General features: G+C 35.0%; 1 protein-coding gene across 1 annotated transcript in view; it reads right to left on the bottom strand.

Moving 5' to 3' along the window:
- The window catches only part of LOC142342466 (uncharacterized), a 152,251-nt gene that overhangs the window by 14,813 nt on the left and 115,914 nt on the right, over positions 1 to 21,524 (bottom strand). Inside the window, exon 12 of the mRNA XM_075393805.1 lies at positions 13,637 to 13,711. Coding sequence (XP_075249920.1) covers positions 13,637 to 13,711 — 75 coding nt within the window. The remainder of the gene's footprint in view (positions 1 to 13,636; positions 13,712 to 21,524) is intronic.

The following is a 21,524-nucleotide window of genomic DNA, read 5'->3' as shown; positions in this document are numbered from 1 at the left end:
AAAAATTTTTCAAATTTTATTCTGTATCATCTGATAAATATGGAATCAACAATAAAAGTTCTCTTAAATACTAACAAAAAAAACAAATATCGCCAATTTGAGGGGTAGCTATTGGTATTTCCACCTTGAACACAAAATTTGGGGGAAAATTTGCCATTTTTTTCAAGCTTTTCAAAAGCAAGAAATTTTCGTTTTCCATCGTGCTCATTTTTTGGGGGACAGGAAAGTTTCTTTGTAGCTTGCAGAAAAGTGAAGATATCAGCTAGAACAATTAATTTAAGATTCAAGCTGAGTTTATTGTTTTTGAAGAATTTATGGGCAGATAATGTCAGTTTATGGGCAGATAAAATGTGCCTCTGTCTGTCTCATTATGTTAAGTCAGATTTATGTTTAATGGCACATATAAGAAATATCTCTAAAGAGAGTACCTGTTTCTCGAAAGAATATCTCGAAAGAACCTGTTTCATTGAGTATGCTTTAGTAACCAGAGAAAATTTTTCAAAATATAAATTTCAATAAAAACCTAATAATCATTCTGCTGTTTTTTTTTCAACAATTTTTCAAATTGCTATTTTTATTTTTGCGCTCGTTTTTTTTCTGAAATTTTTTCTTGCAGATAATTGTAAGTTTATAAATTTTTTATAAATGTCTCCAAACTTGATAAATTATGTGTTGTCTACTTGGCTCATGAAGTTTTATTGATTTGATAGTCTGGTCAAGGATTCATCGATTTTGCTTTTGTGTCTTTTCTAATCTATTTTTTTTTTCATTTTTTCCCAAATTGTTTGCTTTGATCAAGCGTTTCTCCTAAGAATGAACAAAATCAATTTTTTGATTCATTTTTTTTATAACATTCAAAAACCGACTCAAAAACTCAAATTGAATTTATAAAATAAAGATAGTACTATTTTCTAAGCGTCATCAGAGTACATCTTAAACAATTATACGCGAATCAACTAACCAGGAATTTTGAGTGGTTTTTTGTTCGTTACCACCTTTTGTTTGTGCATTTCAATATCAACCGCGAAAGCACATTTCATACTTGAACATTTTAGACAGTTTTTCACTATGCAATGAATACTGCTCAAGCGAGGTGATGCTAATGCATTGAAGGTTGTGTAACGTACAGGTAGATAACGGAATTGATCCCTTTTTTTTCTGTGAAGCACGGTTAACTCTAATTGAGTGTCATGTTGTAATTCTTTCGGTAGAAAATGACTCAATCCAACAATATCCCCTAATTCAGCTACCCCTTTCCACCATTCCAAACTGTTTCTCCACCAAGGAAAATTTCTCTGAAAAAAGTAAAAGCTAAAAATGTTAGTTTTGTTTTGTACTTTTTTACTACTAGTTTTTTTCATATTTCGCTTCGTCTATTGCAGTTATTGCACGTTTCATTGCTTTCTTTGTTTCATCTCTACTGGTCAATTTGCTAATTTTTTATCGCAGACAATTTAAGACTTTATAGCGGCCATGTCAGACCAGATTATGGTTCTTCGTTTTCAAGCATTACATCTAATCCCAGCATTGGTTATGTTATAGGAGAAAATCTACTGAAAAATTGCGTTTGAAGGGTTTAAGGAATAGTTCGCTGTGTTCATCTCGCTCTCTTCCAGATGATTCTGAAATAAAGGACAATTTTTCGAAGAGAATTGTTAACGGAACTTCAATTGCCTTTTTGGATGAACTCTCAAAAAAAAAATTTTAACATCGCACAAACTATTTTTCTCTGATCTTCGTTTTTGGTTTTCTAGAAATTTTTGCACACGCCAGAAGCATCACTTTCCAAAAGCTTCAAATTGGTTTTTGTATTGTTTATTATAAGCAAAAGCTCATGCGTAGTTGAAGATAACTTTTCAGAAAGTCTGAAGTTTCATGATAGAAATATTAAAATCTTTTTCATTTTGTTTTGGTTTGTGTCCAGAGACTGAATTTTTATTGATGTTTGTAATGTCCAGTTTCTCGCACATTGATGGGCAGTTCCATTAGTTTTATTGACTGAATGGAATTCATTGAATGTTATTAATTCGGATCTTTTCCGTTTGTGCCCCCCAGATTAGTGGGCGCATATTATTCGCACCCCCCCCCCCCGACGCACGTGCATTTTTTTTACATAATGATTTACTATATAATGGCAAGTGCTCTGTAACTGGGGGGCGCATAACGTACTGGGGGGGGGGGGGGCACAAACGGAAAAGATCCGTTAACTCATATAAGAAGAACTGTACATTGTTTAAGTGAAATAGAAACGTTTTTGGCTGCCGAAAACTTTCCAAAACCATGTATTCCAGGAAATAAAGGATTCAATTTGACACAAAAGTGTTAGTATCATTCCCCTGATTACATACGAAATCTTGAAACAGCATCAAAAGAAAATAATTTCCGATAACACGAACAAATTTTGTTTTTCAACACTGCTACGGACTTTACGTCTGATAACTAGATTACTTTTGAAAATACCTCGAATTCTTCCAAATTGCGTTGATACTGAACTTAGGAACTTAGCATACCTGTGTTTGATTATTCTGTGCTGCGTACAGTCTCGCGTGGGTTGTCTTGTGTTGTTTCCATTTAGTTATATCTCATAAGTAAACTACTGTTCTTTTCTCAGCCAGGTTATCATCTTCCATTTTTGTCAAATTGTTACGCATTACTTACTTCATAGTCATCTCAATTAGCTGGTCGAGATTTTTTTGAAGATCTGTCGAATTAGCAATAAGTCAATTTAATTAGCATTTCTGATGTTGTTGTCATTAAGTACCCTCCATACGAATGCTTTTCTTACCGTGAAGACCTTGTAAAGCTATTAAGTACCCGTACATAGCTTTCATTGAAATTATCTATCGCAAATTTTCAATAGGCCTGTGATATAGGAGTACAATTATTTGCGGAGCTAATTTCTTTAAATTTATTTTAATCTGAATTTAGTTCATCTTCATTTATTTAATTTTTAATTTTTTCTTGCCTAATTTTGAGAATCAAATCTTCTTGTTCATGCTTTTATATTTGTTTTCTCAAGAGTTATGATTGAATGTCTGTTCATGTCGTCTACTAATTTACTTTGCCGCAAATTTTCTTTGCAGTTGTAATGTTGTCTGATCAAACTAATGATCAAATTTAAGTAAAACTTCAATTCTCATTACTGCTAATCTTAATTCAGTTTTAAGTTGAATCTCTTTAATCCGAATTTCGCTGCGCGGAACGCTCAATTCGAAATAGCTAATTTAAGTATTAATTCGCTCAGCGAATTAATAGTCAGAATGCACACGGTGCATTCGCAAGGCGAATGCTGTTGAAAGTGATATTCAAATAGAGTAATCCAAATTACAAATTTAGTGGCGTAATCGCACCACGAAAGCATTCGAATTTCAGACCAATCTATTTCGGTAAATCACCTAGCAAAACACTTTCTATTACGGAAACCGATTTATGTATGACATGGCGGAATCTTTCCGAGAATCTCGCAAGACCCCACTTTCAATCAAACCCTTTTGGGAACGTGCTAGGTCAGACCCACCAATACGATGGGAAAAGTGGCGAATGCATGTGAAGCTAGCAATTAACGCAAGAGAAAACATAACGTTGGATACCCTACTACAAACGAGGCCGACACACGTACGACTGCCACTAAAACCAAAATATGAAATGGCAACTGAGGACGCAACTGAACATACAGAACTAGATCGTCAAATCCGTAACAATCAGTTGAAAATTCAATGGGAATTGAAATGTCAAAAAAATACAGAAGCAGGCATTTTGCTTGGCAACAAGCCAAGGACACTATGTGACCAGAAGTGTGTCTCTCTTGTCTACATCACAATTGAAACGGAGGCACGACGTCTGTTGACACAGAAATTTCCCCATGATAATATTTAAATTCTCTCGACTCTAAAACTTTGGGAAATGATGGAAATAGCCCTCTTTTGACCCAGGAACATTACTTTTGATCGCTATGTCTTCTTTTTGATAAAACAAAAGTAAGGCTAAACGGTAGAGCAATTCTACAGTATCCTTAAAGACTTACCAGTAAACTGTGATTTCGAAAACCGCGAGGAAGTCATCATCAGAGACATCTTCATCACCAATGCGCTTAGCGACGAAATACAACGAGAACTCATTCGAGACGCAGTGGAAACTGAAAGAGCTCTACGCTTTGCTGTCAACATTGAGATGTGTCATCAGAACCAGCAACGAATATCTTCCAAGAACAAGAACGTCAACAGCAGCGCAACTAATGCGATACAACAATTCATTAGATTTTGCGGCGCGAATATTCGTTTGAACCAGTCAAGCAGAAAACAATTCAATCGTGTAGCAACTGGTCTATGTAGAGGTTGTGGACAAAATTGGACATCAACACATCGTCAGATTTGCCCTGCTCTGGGTAAGAAATGTAATCATTGTGGTCTGCTCAATCATTTTTCAAAGTTATGTTGGAAAAAATTTGAATAATCCAAAAAATTCTCGACATTATACACGGATTAATAACGTAGAATTTTCTGAAACTATAGAACAACCAGAAAACAAAAATGTAAACTTTATAAACTACAATGAACAATATAATTTTGAATACGATTCGTCAGAAGATAACTATAGTGCAATGGTGAAAACTCTTAATACATTCCAAATGGCTCTGCAAATTAAAACATTAACGATTGATAAAACCGACTGTCATTTGCTTCTCGATTGCGGTAGTGGGTGTACTATAATAATTATTCCACGTGCAAAACAGATAATGTTTAACTGTTTACAAGCAAAATGGTCAGAGAAAAAAAAGACGAACTAAAATCTTTCTCTAACGATATAGTTGAAAAGTTAGGGGATTTGAAAACACCATTTAGTTGCAATGATTTATTTCTACGTTATTTCAATAATTTAGTTGCAATGATTTATTGGAACTTTCCTAAAACAAACACAACAGTAGTTGAAGACGGTTTTGAACCTATCTTTGGATGTGATTTATTCGATCAATTGAGAATAACAATTTCACAAAAGTCTTGTCCAAAACACGAAGTAAATAAAACTGAAATACCTTGTGCAATAAAACAATCACTAGCGAAAGAATTTCCGGAAATAATTTCGAGAATTGGCAAATCAAAAAATCAAACGGCCAACTCAAAAATTCTTAGAAATTATCGTGTCACTCATCCAAAAGTTAGAAAAGTACCAATTCACTTACAACCGAAAGTGAAAATCGAACTTGAAAAATTGTTAAACGAGGGACTTAATGGAAAATTATCAAATTTTTCTGACCAGTTTTTCATTTCCCCAAATGTTATTATAGTCGCAAAATGACAAATAAATCAAAATAGCTTTAGATTCAAAAGTTCTGAATAAAGCAATTCACAAAAATAAAAACCAAATACCTAACATCGATTTTCTAATACAAACTATCTCTCAAACACTGTAGACCACGCCGCAAAAGATGGCCTACTATGCAGACCATTAGATTTGCAGAAAGCATACAGTCACTTTAATCTTCATACTGATACGGCCCGCAATTACAATTTCAATATTGTCAGCGGTAATATGACAGGCACTTACCGCTTTAAAACAGGTTTCTATGGGCTAACGGAAATTCCGGATGAATTTTAGAAAGCTATTGATTGTACGCTAGCCGATTTAAACAATACATTCTGTTTTCTGGACGATTTTTTTAATTGTGAGTAGAAGAAGAATCGAAGATCATGTCGACCTTGTGAGAAAATGTTTAATTAAACTCGATCAGGAAAATCTTCGCATTAATCTCGCCAAAGGTTTTTTTTCGCAAAAAATCAAATTGAATGGCTCGGGCATCGTCTTACACAATCTGGCATAACTCCAATACCTATGAAACTGGTGCAATTCAACAGTTATCTTCACCATCTAATATAAAGAAGTTGCGAACTTTTATTCTATCTGTACACCACTTATGTAAATTCATACCAAAATTTATCAGAACTGTGTCACTCACTCAGACCTTTACAAAAGAAAAACCGTAGATTTGTTTGGACGGATGAGCATGAACAACATTTAAAATTAATTAAAATGAAAATTGCTGAAGCGACAGCAAACAATAATTTTAATCCGGATCTTGAAACAAGGATAAAATGCGACGCATCTCGAAAAGGTTTAGGTTGTGCGTTGGAGCAACTGACCCCGGACGGTTGGCATACAGTAGCTTTCGCTTCACTTTTCTTGAATTCGGTTGAAGATTGATATAGTATTAACGAACTTGAAGTTTTGGCTGTAGTTTGGTCAATAGAATATTTCAAAAACTATCTCTACGGAAAACCTTTTACTGTTGCTACGGATCACAGGGCATTATTGTCTATAATGAGAGAGAAAAGAGCTAAAAAATCTGATGATAGTCGTCTTACATGTTGTATTGAACGACTTTTACCTTTTAATTTTTCGAAAGATCATCTTCCTGGTTCAAAAATGGGCTTGGTAGATCACATTTCTCGTGATCCCCAGCAGATAGCTGTTAATATCTCCACTTACGATGAGCAATTTATAGTTGACAAATTAGACGTCATTAAAAGCAGTGCAAAACGCTTTTGCTGCACGAAATCTGCTTATAAAACCGGTCACAAATTTTCCACAATCCAGCGACAAATAATGCAGCAAATTTGCACCGCGAAATCGCGAATATTCTGAAATTAAGAATAATGATAACACAATTAGAAAATTAAAACCAAATAACTCTCATTCATTTGACGAAATTGTACCTACAAACATTCCCCATTCGCTTTTTGCCTTGAATCGCCCTACCAATCAGTCGAAACAACATTCCACACTTTTTAAGCGAGTTGACGATACTTTTCAAAACGTCTTAATGATGTCTCAATCCAATGAGGAAACGGTTTCACATATAAAACAGTCAGCACCATCAAAAGCTTGCTTTGCCGATGAAGCAGGCCCCTCCACAGCGCCATCAGCGTCAGTCACACCGGGTACAGAAACAATAACTGTGACATCACCATCCAGCGATGACTTCTTCACAAACGCTTTTAATTTTGCCCACTTCAAATTTTTCTCAAGCACACTCATAGCCGGTTTGACATCCAAAGACGCAATCCTCAAAGCAAAGAGGTACGAGATTGTGTGATCACAGAGAATGAAGACCGTTAACGTCAAATTAGCCCGTTCATACACAGCTTTTGGGAGGATCTTCATGTGAAGAATAGCTGTGTATTTGTTAATGATCGGATTGCCATTCCCAACTCTACAAAGGACGCATATGTAGAAGCAATTCACGCCACACATCCAGGGAGTTGGGGGATGACAGACATGGCGGTGAACACATGAGGGCCGTCCATGCATCGGGATCTTCTTTCCAACACGACTAAATGTAACCCCTGCGTAAAAAATGGTAAAAATTTGAATTGTTTTGTACCATCTAGCAAATGCGCACAACTAAAATTGTATAAAGTTCCAATTGAAGAAAGTCAAATTGACTTTGCGGACCAATCAATTATGAAAAAAATCAAGAAGTTTATTTTCTGGCATGTATAGATCGTTTCTCTAAATTTCCAATACCAGAGGTATTTGACAGGGCAAATGCCCAGAATATTTTAAAATTTTGCCAAGAATATGTTTTATTACATGGATTTCCTCGTATGATTAGATTAGAGGTAGCACAATGCCAAATCGGTCAGCAAATTAAATTTTTTTGTAATCAAAATAATATTCAGTTAATTGAAGCTCCAATTTGGTTTAGTTGAGATGCTAATACAAACAATCAAGAATCGATTAGCATGTATTGAAATAGCGGCGCAAATCTCCTCTAATTTAAAAAAGTCAATGATTTCGATTATTTATCAACTCCCAATGTGCCATCAAATAAAATTAATCTTTCACCTTTTGAAGCGCATTTTGGAAGAAAAGCTAACACACTTTTCAATTGAACCCGATCCTAATACTTTAATATATAAACCAGTTTTGAATAATTAGTTAGACATGGAGACAGTACTTTGGGATGAGCTCATAACAGCTGAACAGTGGGATAACGAAATACGAAGTGACATTGAATTCGATAAAAGTAGAGTTGAACTCAGTAAGGACGCGAGAAAACGCTGTAGACAAAGAAACCCCATGAACCCTCATCCAGATATTGGTCTGCTTGTGCCCAGCATGGAGGCTTCACTGACAATAAAGTTGGCGAGAAAGAACCCGAAGTCCAAACGATCAAAAAAGAATTTGGACGGGCTATATGATGTCTTGGCACCGGGCTCTTAGGTCATAAAATCAAACGACCACACTTCAATTATAAAGGAGCCAGGCAGGAGAGAAGTAACCATTAGGAACTCAGATCTGGTCAAATTCGGAACAAAAGCTGAAAGACAGACATGCGAAGGATGCGAGGAGAAAAACTGAAGGAAATAAAAAAATCAAACACAAACTTATATCTGACGACATGAGTTGTGTCTCCTCTATTCACTCTAACATATCGAGGACACTAGGAATACGAATGCCGACTGAGTCTAGAAAGAAAATCATTCCCAAGCCGCCAAAGCCACCGAGAAACAGTCACTGACTTCGCGCCACCAAAAAACCTCCCGCAAACATCGATAAGGATTGTAGAGCCGCCAACTCGACCAAAAAGGAAGACAGCTACAAAAGCCACAACAGATCTGCAGCCTTCACACATACAAAAACGGTCATCACCATCAATAACCAAATGGGACGAATCGATGGCTTCAACCCAGACTTGTCCCCCCATCTTATCGGCATTTTCAGCATCTTTATGACAAAAAAGACGTCAGATGATAAAACAGCAACAAGTTCAAAACAAATCTATTGTATCGACCATCAATAACACTGCCGCCCGCAATCAAGACGCCGAAGAATCAAACTTTTAAGTAGGCCCATGTTCACCCTTACAGACGTACCCAACACAGTATCACGTCCCCCTGAATTATGAAGGTCCTGAAAATATCATGACTGTCCGCGAGGCAGAACGCGTTTCTAAACCAGTTTCAGATTAAACTTAAAATTGCTCACAAACCTTACTTTATTATTATAGTAACAAGTACACATTGTTACTAATCTTTTGTGATAAACATACTTCTTTGTTTTTTTGCTGAGGGGGAAATATGGTATAGGAGTACAATTGAAGAAATCATTTCCGGAGCTAAATCCTTTAGATTTATTTTAATCTTAGTTTAGTTTTATTTCAGCTTTTTCATTGTTAATTTTTTGTTTCCTAATTTTGAAGATCAAACCTTCTTGTTCATGCTCTTAAATTTGTTTACTGAAGAGTTATGATTGAATGTCTGTACATGTCGTCTACTATTTTACTTTGCCGCAAAATTTCTGTTGCAGTTGTAACGATGTGTGATCAAATTAATGACCAAATTTAAGTAAAACTTCAAGTCTCATTCCTGTTAGTCTTAATTTGGTTTTAAGTTGAACTTCTTTATTCCGAAACTCGCTACGTGGAACGCCCAATTCGAAATAGCTAATATAAGTACTAATTTGCTAGGCGAAATAATAGTCAAAGAGCACACGCTGCATTCGCAAGGCGTATACCGTTGAAAAATGCTATTAAAATAGAATAATTTCCAAAATACAAATTTACTGGCGTAAAGGCACCGCGAAAGCATTCGAAATTCAGACCAATTTACTTTGGTAAATTGCCGAGCCAAACAATCTCTATTACGGCAACCGATTTCTGTATGACAAGGCCAATTAGCAAATTCATTAGCTCTGTTTGTTCCTTGGGTCAAAACCTTGCATTTCTTCATAGTTTTCGAAATTTACACTTTTTTGTCAATATCTTTCACGTTTTCTTCGACCTTTTTTTAGGAAACATAATCCTCCATTCAAGCATCTACTCATTTATGGTTTTCTATGTATTCTTGATTACATATCATCGATCTCGCTCTCAAATATAACAAGGGGGCTGTGTTCTCTTCAAACAAGCAAACGCTAAAAGCGGACGCTTAACCTAGTGCTATAGACACAAAAAAGAATATTCATGCTCCCTGGCCCTATTATCCAATTAAAACCAGGTCGGATTAATTTCTATTTTTTAAGCCACTTGTCTCACAATGAGAAGCGTTTCATCACTCATTTCGGAATTCAAGGAGCTAATTTATCTCACAAGTTTCTCGATTTCTTCCTATACCTGAAGCGGTTGTTGGCCATACACTTAAATTTTCGAAAAGATTGGTTAAATTTTACGTTGCAGTTCTATGATTCAGCCCCTAATGTCCAATAATCTTCAGAATTCAGGATCCGCGTTATATTCAGCAAAAAGTCCAACCATTGGTGGGCTTCTCGTTGCCCGAATTCGTTACGGCGTTTTCACATTTTGATGGATCAAATTTCTTATCATTCGATTAACAAACATGAGTAGCTTTGGTTTCATGCTTCAAACTAATGACGAAACATAAGTAAAACTTCAATTGTCATTCCTCCTAATCTTAATTCGGTTTTCAGTTGAATCTCTTTAATCCGAACTTCGCTACCTGGAAAGCTCAATTCGAAATAGCTAATATAAGTACTAATTAGCCAAGCGAAATAATAGTCAGAGGGCACACGCTGCATTCGCAAGGCGAACACCGTTGAAAAATGATATTAAAATAGAATAAACTCCAAAAAAAAACAAATTTAGTGGCGTATTCGCACCGCGAAAGCATTCGAAATTCAGACCAATATATTTCTGTAAATTGCCTAGCAAAACCCTCTCTATTACGGAAACCAATTTCGGTTTGACAAGCCCTATTAGCAAATTCATTAGCTCAGTTTGCTCCTCACGTCGAAGCTTTGCATTTTTTCATAGTTTTTTAAATTTACACTTTTTTGTAAGTTTCGTTCACGTTTTCTTCGAACTATTTTCAGGAAACATAATCCTCCATTCAGGCATCTACTCATTTATGGTTCTCTATGTATTCTTGATTACATATCATCGATCTCGGTCTCAAATATAACAAGGGGGCTGTGTTCTCTTCAAACAAGCAAACGCTAAAAGCGGACGCTTAACCTAGTGCTATAGACACAAAAAAGAATATGCATGCTCCCTGGCCCTATTCTCCAATGAAAACCAGGTCGGATTGATTTCAGTTTTTTTTCAAAGCCACCTGTCTCACAATAAAAAGCGTTTCATCACTCATTTCGGAAATCAAGGAACTAATTTATCTCACAAGTGTCTCGATTTCTTCCTATACATGAAGCGGTCGTTGGCCATACGCTTAAATTTTCAAAAAGATTGGATAAATTTTACGTTGCAGGTTTATGATTCAGCCCCTAATGTCCAATAATCATCAGAATTCAGGATCCGTGTTATATTCAGCAAAAATTCCAAACATTGGTGGGCGTCTCGTTGCCCAAATTCATTTCGGCGTGTCCAGTTTTGATGGATCGAATTTCTTATTATTTGATTAAAAAATATGAGTAGCTTTGGTTTCATGCTTCACAATTCCCTTCTTACAATGTTGAGCTTTTTTGCACAATGTACATTTATTGCCTCGAATTTCTAATTGAGATGAACGTAAAAAAACAAATATTGTGAAAGATTTTTGAAGGTTTGCAACAGCGTGAACTCAGCCAACTGTTTGAAATTGCATAAATGATTGCTAAAAAGAGCCAAGCGTCTGTACTTAGTCGTCAAGATCTGTGGAGAAGAAGAGTAAAAGATATTTGGTGTAAAGATATCTGATATCTTGCTATAATAAAATATCTTAAACATAGAGAATTTTTTCTTTGTAATCACTCCCATTTAAATTACATCAGTTTTTTTTTATTTTTTTTTGACAAAATATCTCTAAACAAAATATCTTTACTCTTTTAAGATATTTTGAGTCAAGATACTTTGCCGTCCCTTTTTTACGTTGCCCCATCCCTGTCAACTTTTAATTTCTAACACTTCTTTTCTTTCTTTTTATCAGAAAATCAAAGAACCCGGTGTCACTTTTATCCCGAAAAAAAGCACGCATAGATTTAGCGGTTGTGAATGCATACTGTCAACTTTCTTTGAATCAATTTTTGGCACTCATATTTAGATTCGAAAGCTTTTTGTTCTATCATAGCCTTAATGTTTATTATCCCACCACCAAATAGTTTTCGTAAAAAACAGAAATCGATATAGAGCAAAATTCAAACTCCGTCTGGTTATAGTTTTCCATCTTCGAAAACCAAAGAGGTTATTTATTTTTTACGCGAAATCATTGATGACTTAAGATAGAAAATAGTGATGAGAAGCTGGAAAACTCTTGCGAACCATTTTTTTACTGAAAAACTAGAGTCGTTGGTTATTCTTTTTGCTTGAACTGAGAAAATAAACAAAATCAGATTTTTTAGTACGCATTTTTTTTTTGAAAAATTGAGGGTAATCTTCTGATAAAATTCGCATAATTTGAGAGAGTTACTGAATATTTGGCTATTTCTTCTTTGTCGATTGCCAAAAAATCTCTATGCAAGAAATCTGACAGATCAATCTTTTATCAATTTTGCACTCACAAGTTCAAAAAATAATAATAATACATTTTTATAATCACAAAAAATGCTTTTTCGAAATATTGAACTTGGAAAATTTTAATATCTTTATGCCATTTGGACCTTTTAACGCCAGATTTATTTCGTGTTTTTTAAGCATTAATTGTCTTCGAAAACACAGACGCGCTTTTCCTAAATTTCAACCGTTGAAAGCCACAAAAATAGTTTCCTGACTATATTTAATTTGCTGCACTTCGAAGCATGTCTACCAAATTATGAAATTTAGAGATTTCAATGATTTTTTCTGTTTCAAAAAATTCCCCTCCTCGTTGAGATATTTGAGATTCATTTTAAGAACTCGTCAAACAGTTAAATCAGTAAAATTTGAATAGAAAGAGAAATATGATCTGATGACCCTCAGTCAAATCCATTTGTCAATATGGATGCCAAAAGCCATATGCAGACAAAATTGGAGAAAAAATTGAAAGTGCATTTTTTTGCAAAATCGAACAGTTTAATCTCTGATGCAGAAGATTCCATAGGAAAGTTGAAAAACCACAGTCTGAAAGAAATGATAGTTATTGAGAGCATTTTTTTCTACATAGTCGCACACCCCCATTTATTTTTCCGTCTGTTTTTAAAACTGTGGCGACCAAAAAATTTTTCCCGCAGGCTGCTAGAACCAAAATATATTGCGTTCTTAGTTGTTAACATATACTTTGGAAATTTTTTGTGCTGTCCACTGAATCACATTTCATTTTCTAGTTCAATTTTATACTTCCCATCCCATTTTGTCAACATAAAAACTTCACACCTTCAAGCGCCTGATATATTTTTAATCTAGCAACGTGTTATGTATAACAAAATATAATTTGCAACACGGAGAGTCGGAAAGAGCGTTTTGAAAAGGGAAGAGAATTATATTCAACATAGTTCAAGTGGAAACACTACTGGTTCAAATTCAAAGTTTGCTATATATTTGTTATGAACCCAGTTTATATGAAACGAGGATAAAAAAGTATTGTTGGACAATGATTTGGGGTACAGCTATATCTTGGTCTCTAGATTAGGTGATTGTGACTCATCGTAACAATCTTTATTTTCGATTTGTCAATTTTTTCCGTTAAGTGTATTCCTCATCAAGGATGTTTGGTCGAATAAGAGTTCTAGAAACCTATAAACTAAGAGTAGCAGAATATAAATTCCCAATTCTTACCCAATTGGACACAGGCTGAGAAGTTGAACATGGGATGAAGTGCCGTATAGGGTGGCAAGACAGCTTTCCATGTATCTAAAAAAGCAAACAATGTGTGTACTGTAAATTGGGGAGAACTTAATTTTGTATATACTTTCTGTGCTTCTTATATGTTATTAGAATCCTTTCAGTTACTCCACTGCCACGCTGTACAAGTCAATTAGATATCCAAATTTAAAAAAAACCCAAATTGCAACGACGGATTTAAGATAGTATGACACTGTGAGCGTACAAACAATGAAACGATAAGGTATTGAAACAAAACTTGGTTGTTTGACTCTGACTGATTAACTGTCTATGGAAAAAGATCAAGGTAAACTTCAATTATTACGGTGAAAAGAAATACAGAACTGAAAACCATAGTGAAGAAGTTCAAGAGACTGAAAGTATAAGAGTGTCAAGCTCTATTTAAAAGAGAAAAGAGTTTTCTTGGTCTGTGATTGGTTGAAAATACACAACATGGATTTTCATCTGCTGCATCCATCTTCGATTGAATTTTTTGTTCTGGTTGAAAATCTGTTGAAGTGGCAAGCTTCTGTCAAAAAAAGCGAGATTTGTGTTGTCAGTGAATGATCCACAGTTGTTCATCTGTGGTATCAGTGACGGTGCTAGTTACAGAGTATTCTGGACAGCTATGTCCTGTCCTTGCCGGTTGTCAATTGCCAGATGTCGCCCAATTTCTGGTAGTGAGAGTTTATTCCCAACTAGAAATCACGTTGTAGTCTGTGCGTCTGTGTCGGTGATAAGAACAGATTTCTTTTCATCACTTTTGATTGATCGGACTTACCCACCTAATTTCTGGTCAGCGTCATATTTGGCTTCTCTGATTTACCCATACCAATTGGCTTTTTCATGTGTAAGTTGCAACCAGGGAAAAGAAGAAAATAAATAGGTTCTCGATTTAAGAGTTAAGAAACAAGAAGAGAGAGAGAGAGAGAGAGAGAGAGAGAGAGAGAGAGAGAGAGAGAGAAAGAGAAAGAGAGAGAGAGAGAGAGAAAGAGAGAGAGAGAGAGAGAGAGAGAGAGAGAGAGAGGAGAGAGAGAGAGAGAGAGAGAGAAAAAAAAAAAAGAGAGAGAGAGAGAGAGAGAGAGAGAGAGAGAAGGAATTAGAAGAATTATATTTTGATAGAACGAGAAGAGAGCGTTTGTTGAGTTTTTGTGGGAAACGCCAGAATGAAATTTTTCCGGTTGTGCGAACGGTGTCTCGTTGGGGAGAGCTGGCGTTCGATATCTGTGCTCGAGATCGAAATCTGGAGCGCGATTCTGTGGATGGCGTAAGAAAACCAGGACTAAGATTCCCATTAAGACAAACTGCAAACGTTATTGTAGTATTGGACAAGCAATCTTAGCACTTGGGAGGCAGGCGGTTTGTCGTTGTGAATTAGTGCTGAAACGACTGGTAACTTTACATTGTGTGCTGCATTTTGACGTTTTTTTTTTACAAAATGCGACTAATTGTTTACATTCATTTGGGTCAGTGGTTGTAATCAAATTGCAAAAAAAGGTGCGTGTTGCTTTAAAATAGAGTTGTTATTCAAACACAAGTGCTAGAAAACTTCGTGCAGAAGTTTTCAAACACTTGTGTAACCAATTCAATTCATTCTGCGAGTTTGAGTGCATGCTAGGAGAAGAATGTCTTCTTACAATTCAAAGAATTTGAATTGTATTGGGGCGCTGTCTTTTTTTTAAGATCTGTTCACACATTTTCGTGATTTTTGAAGTCAAATTGGAGTAGTGATTTTGATCACGCCGAAACAGGAAATGGAGCGAAAAAGCGAGTGGCTTTGCGGCGTGAATTTTTTTCGCACTAATTTTAAAGTAGGGTGAGAAAACGGTGTTTGAACAAAAATTCGGTTTCTCGGTAGTGGTTCTTTTGTTCACATGCGGCATTTTGATATTAATTTTTTGTTTTTTTTCTTATTTTTTTGTTCTGATTTTTTTAAAATGGTTTTCTCAATTGACTCATAGTCCATTCTAGGTCTTGTTTTTCTGTTTAGTCAATGAAAATTCTTTGAATTCTACGTCAGGACTTGTCCTGCTACGTTTTTTTTTCTTTGCTGTTGGTGTTTTGTAATAATTAGTGGCTGCTTGTAACACATGTAAAATTTATCTGAAATAAAATACCGAAAAAACCTGAAGTAACTATTTGTGCTATAGTTTACTATTTGGTCCCAAAAGGCTCTTCACAATATAGGTGTTGAAAACACTACGGAATAAGTCAAAAAAGGTGTTGCGGAAAAATAAACATTTTCTACTCAACGCCTAATTCCTTTAATGCAAACTAGGGGTATCAATAGAGTCCAACAACGGCGTCGTCTAAATAGATGTATTTATTGAGATCCTGCAGCTTAAATTGTTTTCCATTTATAAAGAGCGTTTTGAAATAATCTTTGTAATGATTTGTAACTGTGATAATTATGCCAGTAACTAAGATTGTCTTGCAGGATCTGGACAATTTGCGGCTTCAGCATATTTAAATTTTTCAAAATTTGTTAATTGATTTCTATTTATAAATTAGGTTTGTCCAAAATGTGTGGCCAAAAATGCATCTTCGTTTAGCAAAAAATTTAATATGTGAAAACTAACGTTGTCTGACATCGGTTGGGAAAATATTTACGTTGAGTCGCGCTTTAATTAGGTGCCCGTACCTAACTCTCAGCCGAATTCAGTACTGAGTCAGAGTCTAATTCAGGTTACAATTTTCACTGAATTTGTCTGATTCAGAGCTAATTCAGTGACTCATTCTGAATTGTCTTCTGATTCAGAAGAATACAGAATACTTTCTCTGAATTTTGCTCTGATTCAGAAAAATTCAGAAATCAGTTCACAGTTGGTTCTGAAATCCTTCTGAATCAGTACTAAAACTTGAAATTTCTCTGAAGTTTTTCTGAATCAGTACTGATTGTCAATGAACCGTAAGTACGGGTAGGACGTGAATTGACAGGATTGAACATCATCAGCATCTAGTGTAATTTATTTTCCATTTTATCCACTTTACATGGTTCTTTAACTGACAGGGGAATAGCCTGTGAGAGATTTGACCAACAAATTGTACTTTAAATTGGGATACACTATATAAGGATGCAATCGAAACCCGGGCCGAGGTTTCGCCCCTAATCCACCCCTAATTAGCGGGGATTAGGGTTTAATGCGTATTCCACTCCTATTCATAGGGGAAAAGAGGGTAAGAGTGTAATTCTAAAAAATTACACTGTATTTACACTCTTTTCTCCACTCTTCTTACACTCTTTGCAAAGAGTATAATTTTGGGTGGACTGATAAAAAATTACACTCTTACCCCATTACCAATATAACTAAGTTGACACATCTGATCCTAGTGTCAGTTGGCGCAATGGTTAATACAGACAATTAAAGGAACATGTTCGACAGGGGGAAGATGGGGGATCAATCCTCATTACCTCCTTCCACCTTTATTTTTAAAAATTACACTCTTATAATTACACTCTTCCACCCTTAATTAAGTGGAGAAATAGGGGTGTAATTTCTTTATTTATACACTCTTTACACTCTTTTCCCCGTTATTTTTGGAGAGAATCCTCGGCCCGGGAACGTTGATTTTGGATTACGAGAGAGGAGAAGGGAACGTTTTCCAGTGTAAACTTGATATTAAGTTAGAGATTTGAAGAAAAGATATTTCAAAGATATATATATATTTCGCTGCAAAGATATTTCAATTTCCTGCCATATTTTGATTGACTAGTGGATTTTTTGTTAATAAAAAAATATTTGTTTGTTTTAGTTTTCTTATATAATGTGAGACAAAAATGTTCCATTTCTAGGAGTACTCAACTAGTAGCCGGGCTTCCTGAAATGTTTGTTTTTCTCCTGATTTAAGATTGAGTTTTAATCCTCTTTCATAATAGAACCATTTTTAATGCGTGATTTTGTCTAGGGGGGGGGGGGGGGTACTGAAGTTGGTCGGGTTGCAATATTGGATTGCCAGCCTGGATTATCTACGAAATCAAAATGCATTAGCTGTGGTTCAAAATGAATTTGATTAATTAGTACGATTTGAACAAGTGTTCCGTTACCTTAGGAAATACGGGTCTTGGATTTTGTTTTTATCCTTTGATTTACAGTTTTTCGTTAGTTTTTGGTTTTCCCTATCTGTCCTTTACTATTTATTCTTTTCTTTTTTCCTTTATAGAATGTTTTGCAAAGGAGTTTGAAACATTTTGATCTGGCTCTAAGTTAAAAAATGTTTTTGTATTATGTTTTTAATTTCTATATTTCGTTTTATAGCCCTTGCAAGGTATTCCGAGCTTAATTTTTGGATTGTTTTGCTTACAATTTCTAAATTTTCTATTTGATGTTTTTCATCTACACTTCTCCACATTGGTAGGTTATATGCAAGTCTTATGGCTTTATTTTGTTCTCTTTGTATCTTGTTGAGATCATTTTTCGTTACATTTGCCCAAGCTGCATTTGCATACATCTATAGTGGTCTTACCATTGTTTTATAAAGGTACATGATAATATTAGATTTTATATTTTTTGATTTCAGATGTCTTAGCATGTTGATTCTTTGTTGCTTTTTTGCGACTATTTTGTTTACATGTTTTGTCCACGTCAATTTATAATTGAGATCAAGTCCAAGAAATTTTAGTTTTTTGCTGACGTTGATGTCTTCTGACCCTTAAATTAGTCTCAGATTTGTGTTCAGTATTTGTCTAGTGAAGATGGTTTAAATGGTTTTTCCTGCGTTGAGGAGTATTTTCCATTTGTCGCACCATTTTTCTAAGTGTTTTATTCCGTTTTGAAAGTGTTTAGTAGCTTTTTTCTTGTTTTTCATGTGTGTAGTATATTGCGATGTCATCTGCATATTGTGAACCTGATGTATCTTTACTTTTTGGTTTGCTTACATACATATTGAACAAGATTGGGCTTATTATACTAACTTCGGAGACCCCTGCTTCGGGTGTAAAGCTTTTGGAAATTGCTTGGTTGTATTTTTCTGTTACTTAGGCAGCTGCTAGTCCATTTTGTGATCCACCATGGTGTGTTAATCTGAATTTGCTTATATAAGACACCTTCGTGCCATACTGAGTCAAAAGCTTGTTCTACATATAAGAATGCAGCAGCGGTGGTAATTTTCCATTTAAAGCTTGTTGTTGCTTTTTCTGTTAGCGTTAGAAGATTATCTGTTGTGCATCTGCCAGATCTGTAGGCACATTGTTGATCACCGAACAGGTTTAGTTTTTCACAGTGGTTTACCAAGTGTTTGCTTACAATGCTCTCGCACATATTTCCAAGGCAAGATACTAATGATAATGGTCTGTATCCTTTTAAAGTTTTGTGATCTTTTCCTACTTTTGGTATCATTGTTACGGTTGAATTTTTCATTTTGGCTGGTACATGTCCCAAATGTAATGATGTTTGAATTTTTGTGCTAGGTTTTCTAATGTTTCTAATGGTAGTTGTTTTATCAATTGATAGTTTATTCCGTCATATCCTGGTGCAGTATTTTTACAATTTCCTAATATATTTTTGAGAGTTGAAGTTTTTACTTCTGTTTGTTTCCATTCGTCTTCACTAAGTTTGACTGCCTTAAAGTTGGTTTCTCTTATTTTCAGTGAAACAATTTTCTCGTGATCGTTTCCTTTATGTGTTTTTGATTCGTTTGTTTTCATTGTTGTTTTTAGTTTTTCAGCGAATGCATATGCAGCTTCCTGATTATTCATTGGTAATTGATCGTTGTTTTTCTGATTTTGGTACAGTAATATTTTCTTCCCAGAAGTTATTACCTTTATTTGCTTGGTTTGGTTTCTCAATTAGTTTCATTTGTTGTCTTGTTGGGTTTTCTTTACTTCTTTTGTCGGTATATTGATCTTATTGAATAATTTTTGGTGCTGGGTTGTGTTTCTTTCGTCGTTTATTCTCAGTTTGTTTCTTTTTCTTCCTAACTTATGCTTTTCTCTTGCCAGTTTTTTGATTTGGTGGTTTATTGCTCTGTGTTTATTGACATATATAATCTCTTTGTATGCTGCTTTAATTTTTTGGGTAATTTTGTCTATATTTTTTTCTAAGTCTATTTTGTTTGTTATGTTTCTATCTAGGTCAACAGAATTACGAAAGATGTGGTTTTTGTACTTTTGCCAGTTAATTTTTTTGTGTGACTCGATTGGTTTGTCTTTGTTATAGGTGCTAACAGTTGGGTAGTGATCTCTAGGACTTTCGTTGAAGACATAAAATTTATCGAATAAGGTTGTGAGTTTAGGGTTGGCTAGGTGTATATCTAGTGTTCCACCATCTTTGTGTGTACAACCAAAATTATTTAGTATTATATAGTTTTCCTCATCAAGTCATTGTTCAACTAATTTTTGCCGTTCTGTTAGTGGTTAGGTCATTGGCTCCAAACATTGGGTGTTTTACATTAAGTGGGCTGTGTTGTTTGCTCTATTTGTTATTAGGTCCGTTCTTATTTCAAAATGTGGTGATCCATAGATGTTTGTTACGTAGAGTCCAAGTACTTTTATTGTAATACATTCTTGTGTAACTTTGCTCTCTGATTTATATGTTTTTGTTTCTATAAGTTCGTAATTTAATCGGTGTTTGATATGGATTGCAGATCCTAAGCGGCTGTGTTTAGTGTTTCCTGCTGAGGTATATCCTTCTAGCTTTGGGTGGTTTTTCTTACCTAAGTTAATTTTGTTTAGGCAAGTTATGTCAGCTTGGGTTTTTTCCAATTTATTTAAAATTTCTATTTTGTTTTTATTTAGTCCGTGACAGTTTAGTTGCGTGACTCTAAGTGTTTTTTGTGATTTCTGTTTTTCAATCATTTTGTTTTTTGTTTTAAACGGTTTTGATGTTGAAGTTGTTTCAAGTAGTTGTTTCTCTTATTGCTGGGTGTTTTGGTTTTTAGTTTTATTCTCACTGAGTTTATTTAGTTTGTGTCTCATTTTCACCTCATCTACTGTTATTTTTTTGTCTTTTAACATTTCACATAACACTTTTGTGACGTCCTCCATGATTGTTTTCCTAACAATTTCTCTCGTTTTTTCTTTTATTTTTTTTGTACTTTGTAGGTTTATGTTTAATTGATGAATTTGACTCTGGAGGTTAATTCTAAGTCGCTCATTTGCAATTTTCGTTAATTTTTCAATTTTGTTTTCTAGTTTGGTAAAGTGACTCGATAGCATGCTCTCGAGATTGTTTTCGATTTGTGTTTGAGCATCAATTGCTATTTTTTTGCTCTTTTGTTGTCCTTGTTATCTGGTTTATTTTTGAGGGCCTCTGCATATGACGCAGCGCGTGCTTTTAGTTTTGCTTCTTTTTACTTTAGGCAACCTTTATAGGCAGCGCTGTGCTTTTCATTGCATTCTGCGCAGCAAGGTTCATTTTGGTTGCAATCTTTGACGTGGTTGTGTCCACCACATTTTGGGCATCTATGCGTGTTACCGCGGTTTGCTGCTATGTGACCATGTGCTTGGCATTTGAAACATTGCACTACTTTTGGTTGTTGTTTTGATGGTTCACATTTGAATTTTTGTAGAGACAGTACTATCCCATTTTTGATTGCTTTTATTTGCTTGGTTTTCGTCTTTAGTAAGGACTCTAACTAGTCTTGTTTCTTGGTTTGTAACGCTGCTTTTGACCCTAAATACTTTTTCAAATTTGGTTCCTTGTTCATCTAGTTGTTCTTTAATTGTGTTTAGGCTTACATCTAGCAAAAGTTTTGTGATTACAAAGCACGGAGTTATTTTTTTCTTGGCTTTTGTTGTTGTTAGAGTTAACTTTTACTTTGTACTTTTGAAACTCCTGTATGAAGTTCTCTGGTGTAAGCAATTTCGATGCTTCTTTATTTTTAGGTTTTATGGAGAAGCCATTTC

The sequence above is a fragment of the Convolutriloba macropyga genome, chromosome 7 (assembly GCF_964194025.1).
Source record: "Convolutriloba macropyga chromosome 7, txConMacr16.3, whole genome shotgun sequence".
Classification (NCBI taxonomy): Eukaryota; Metazoa; Xenacoelomorpha; order Acoela; family Convolutidae; genus Convolutriloba; species Convolutriloba macropyga.
This window is presented reverse-complemented; position numbering and strand designations above follow the sequence as displayed.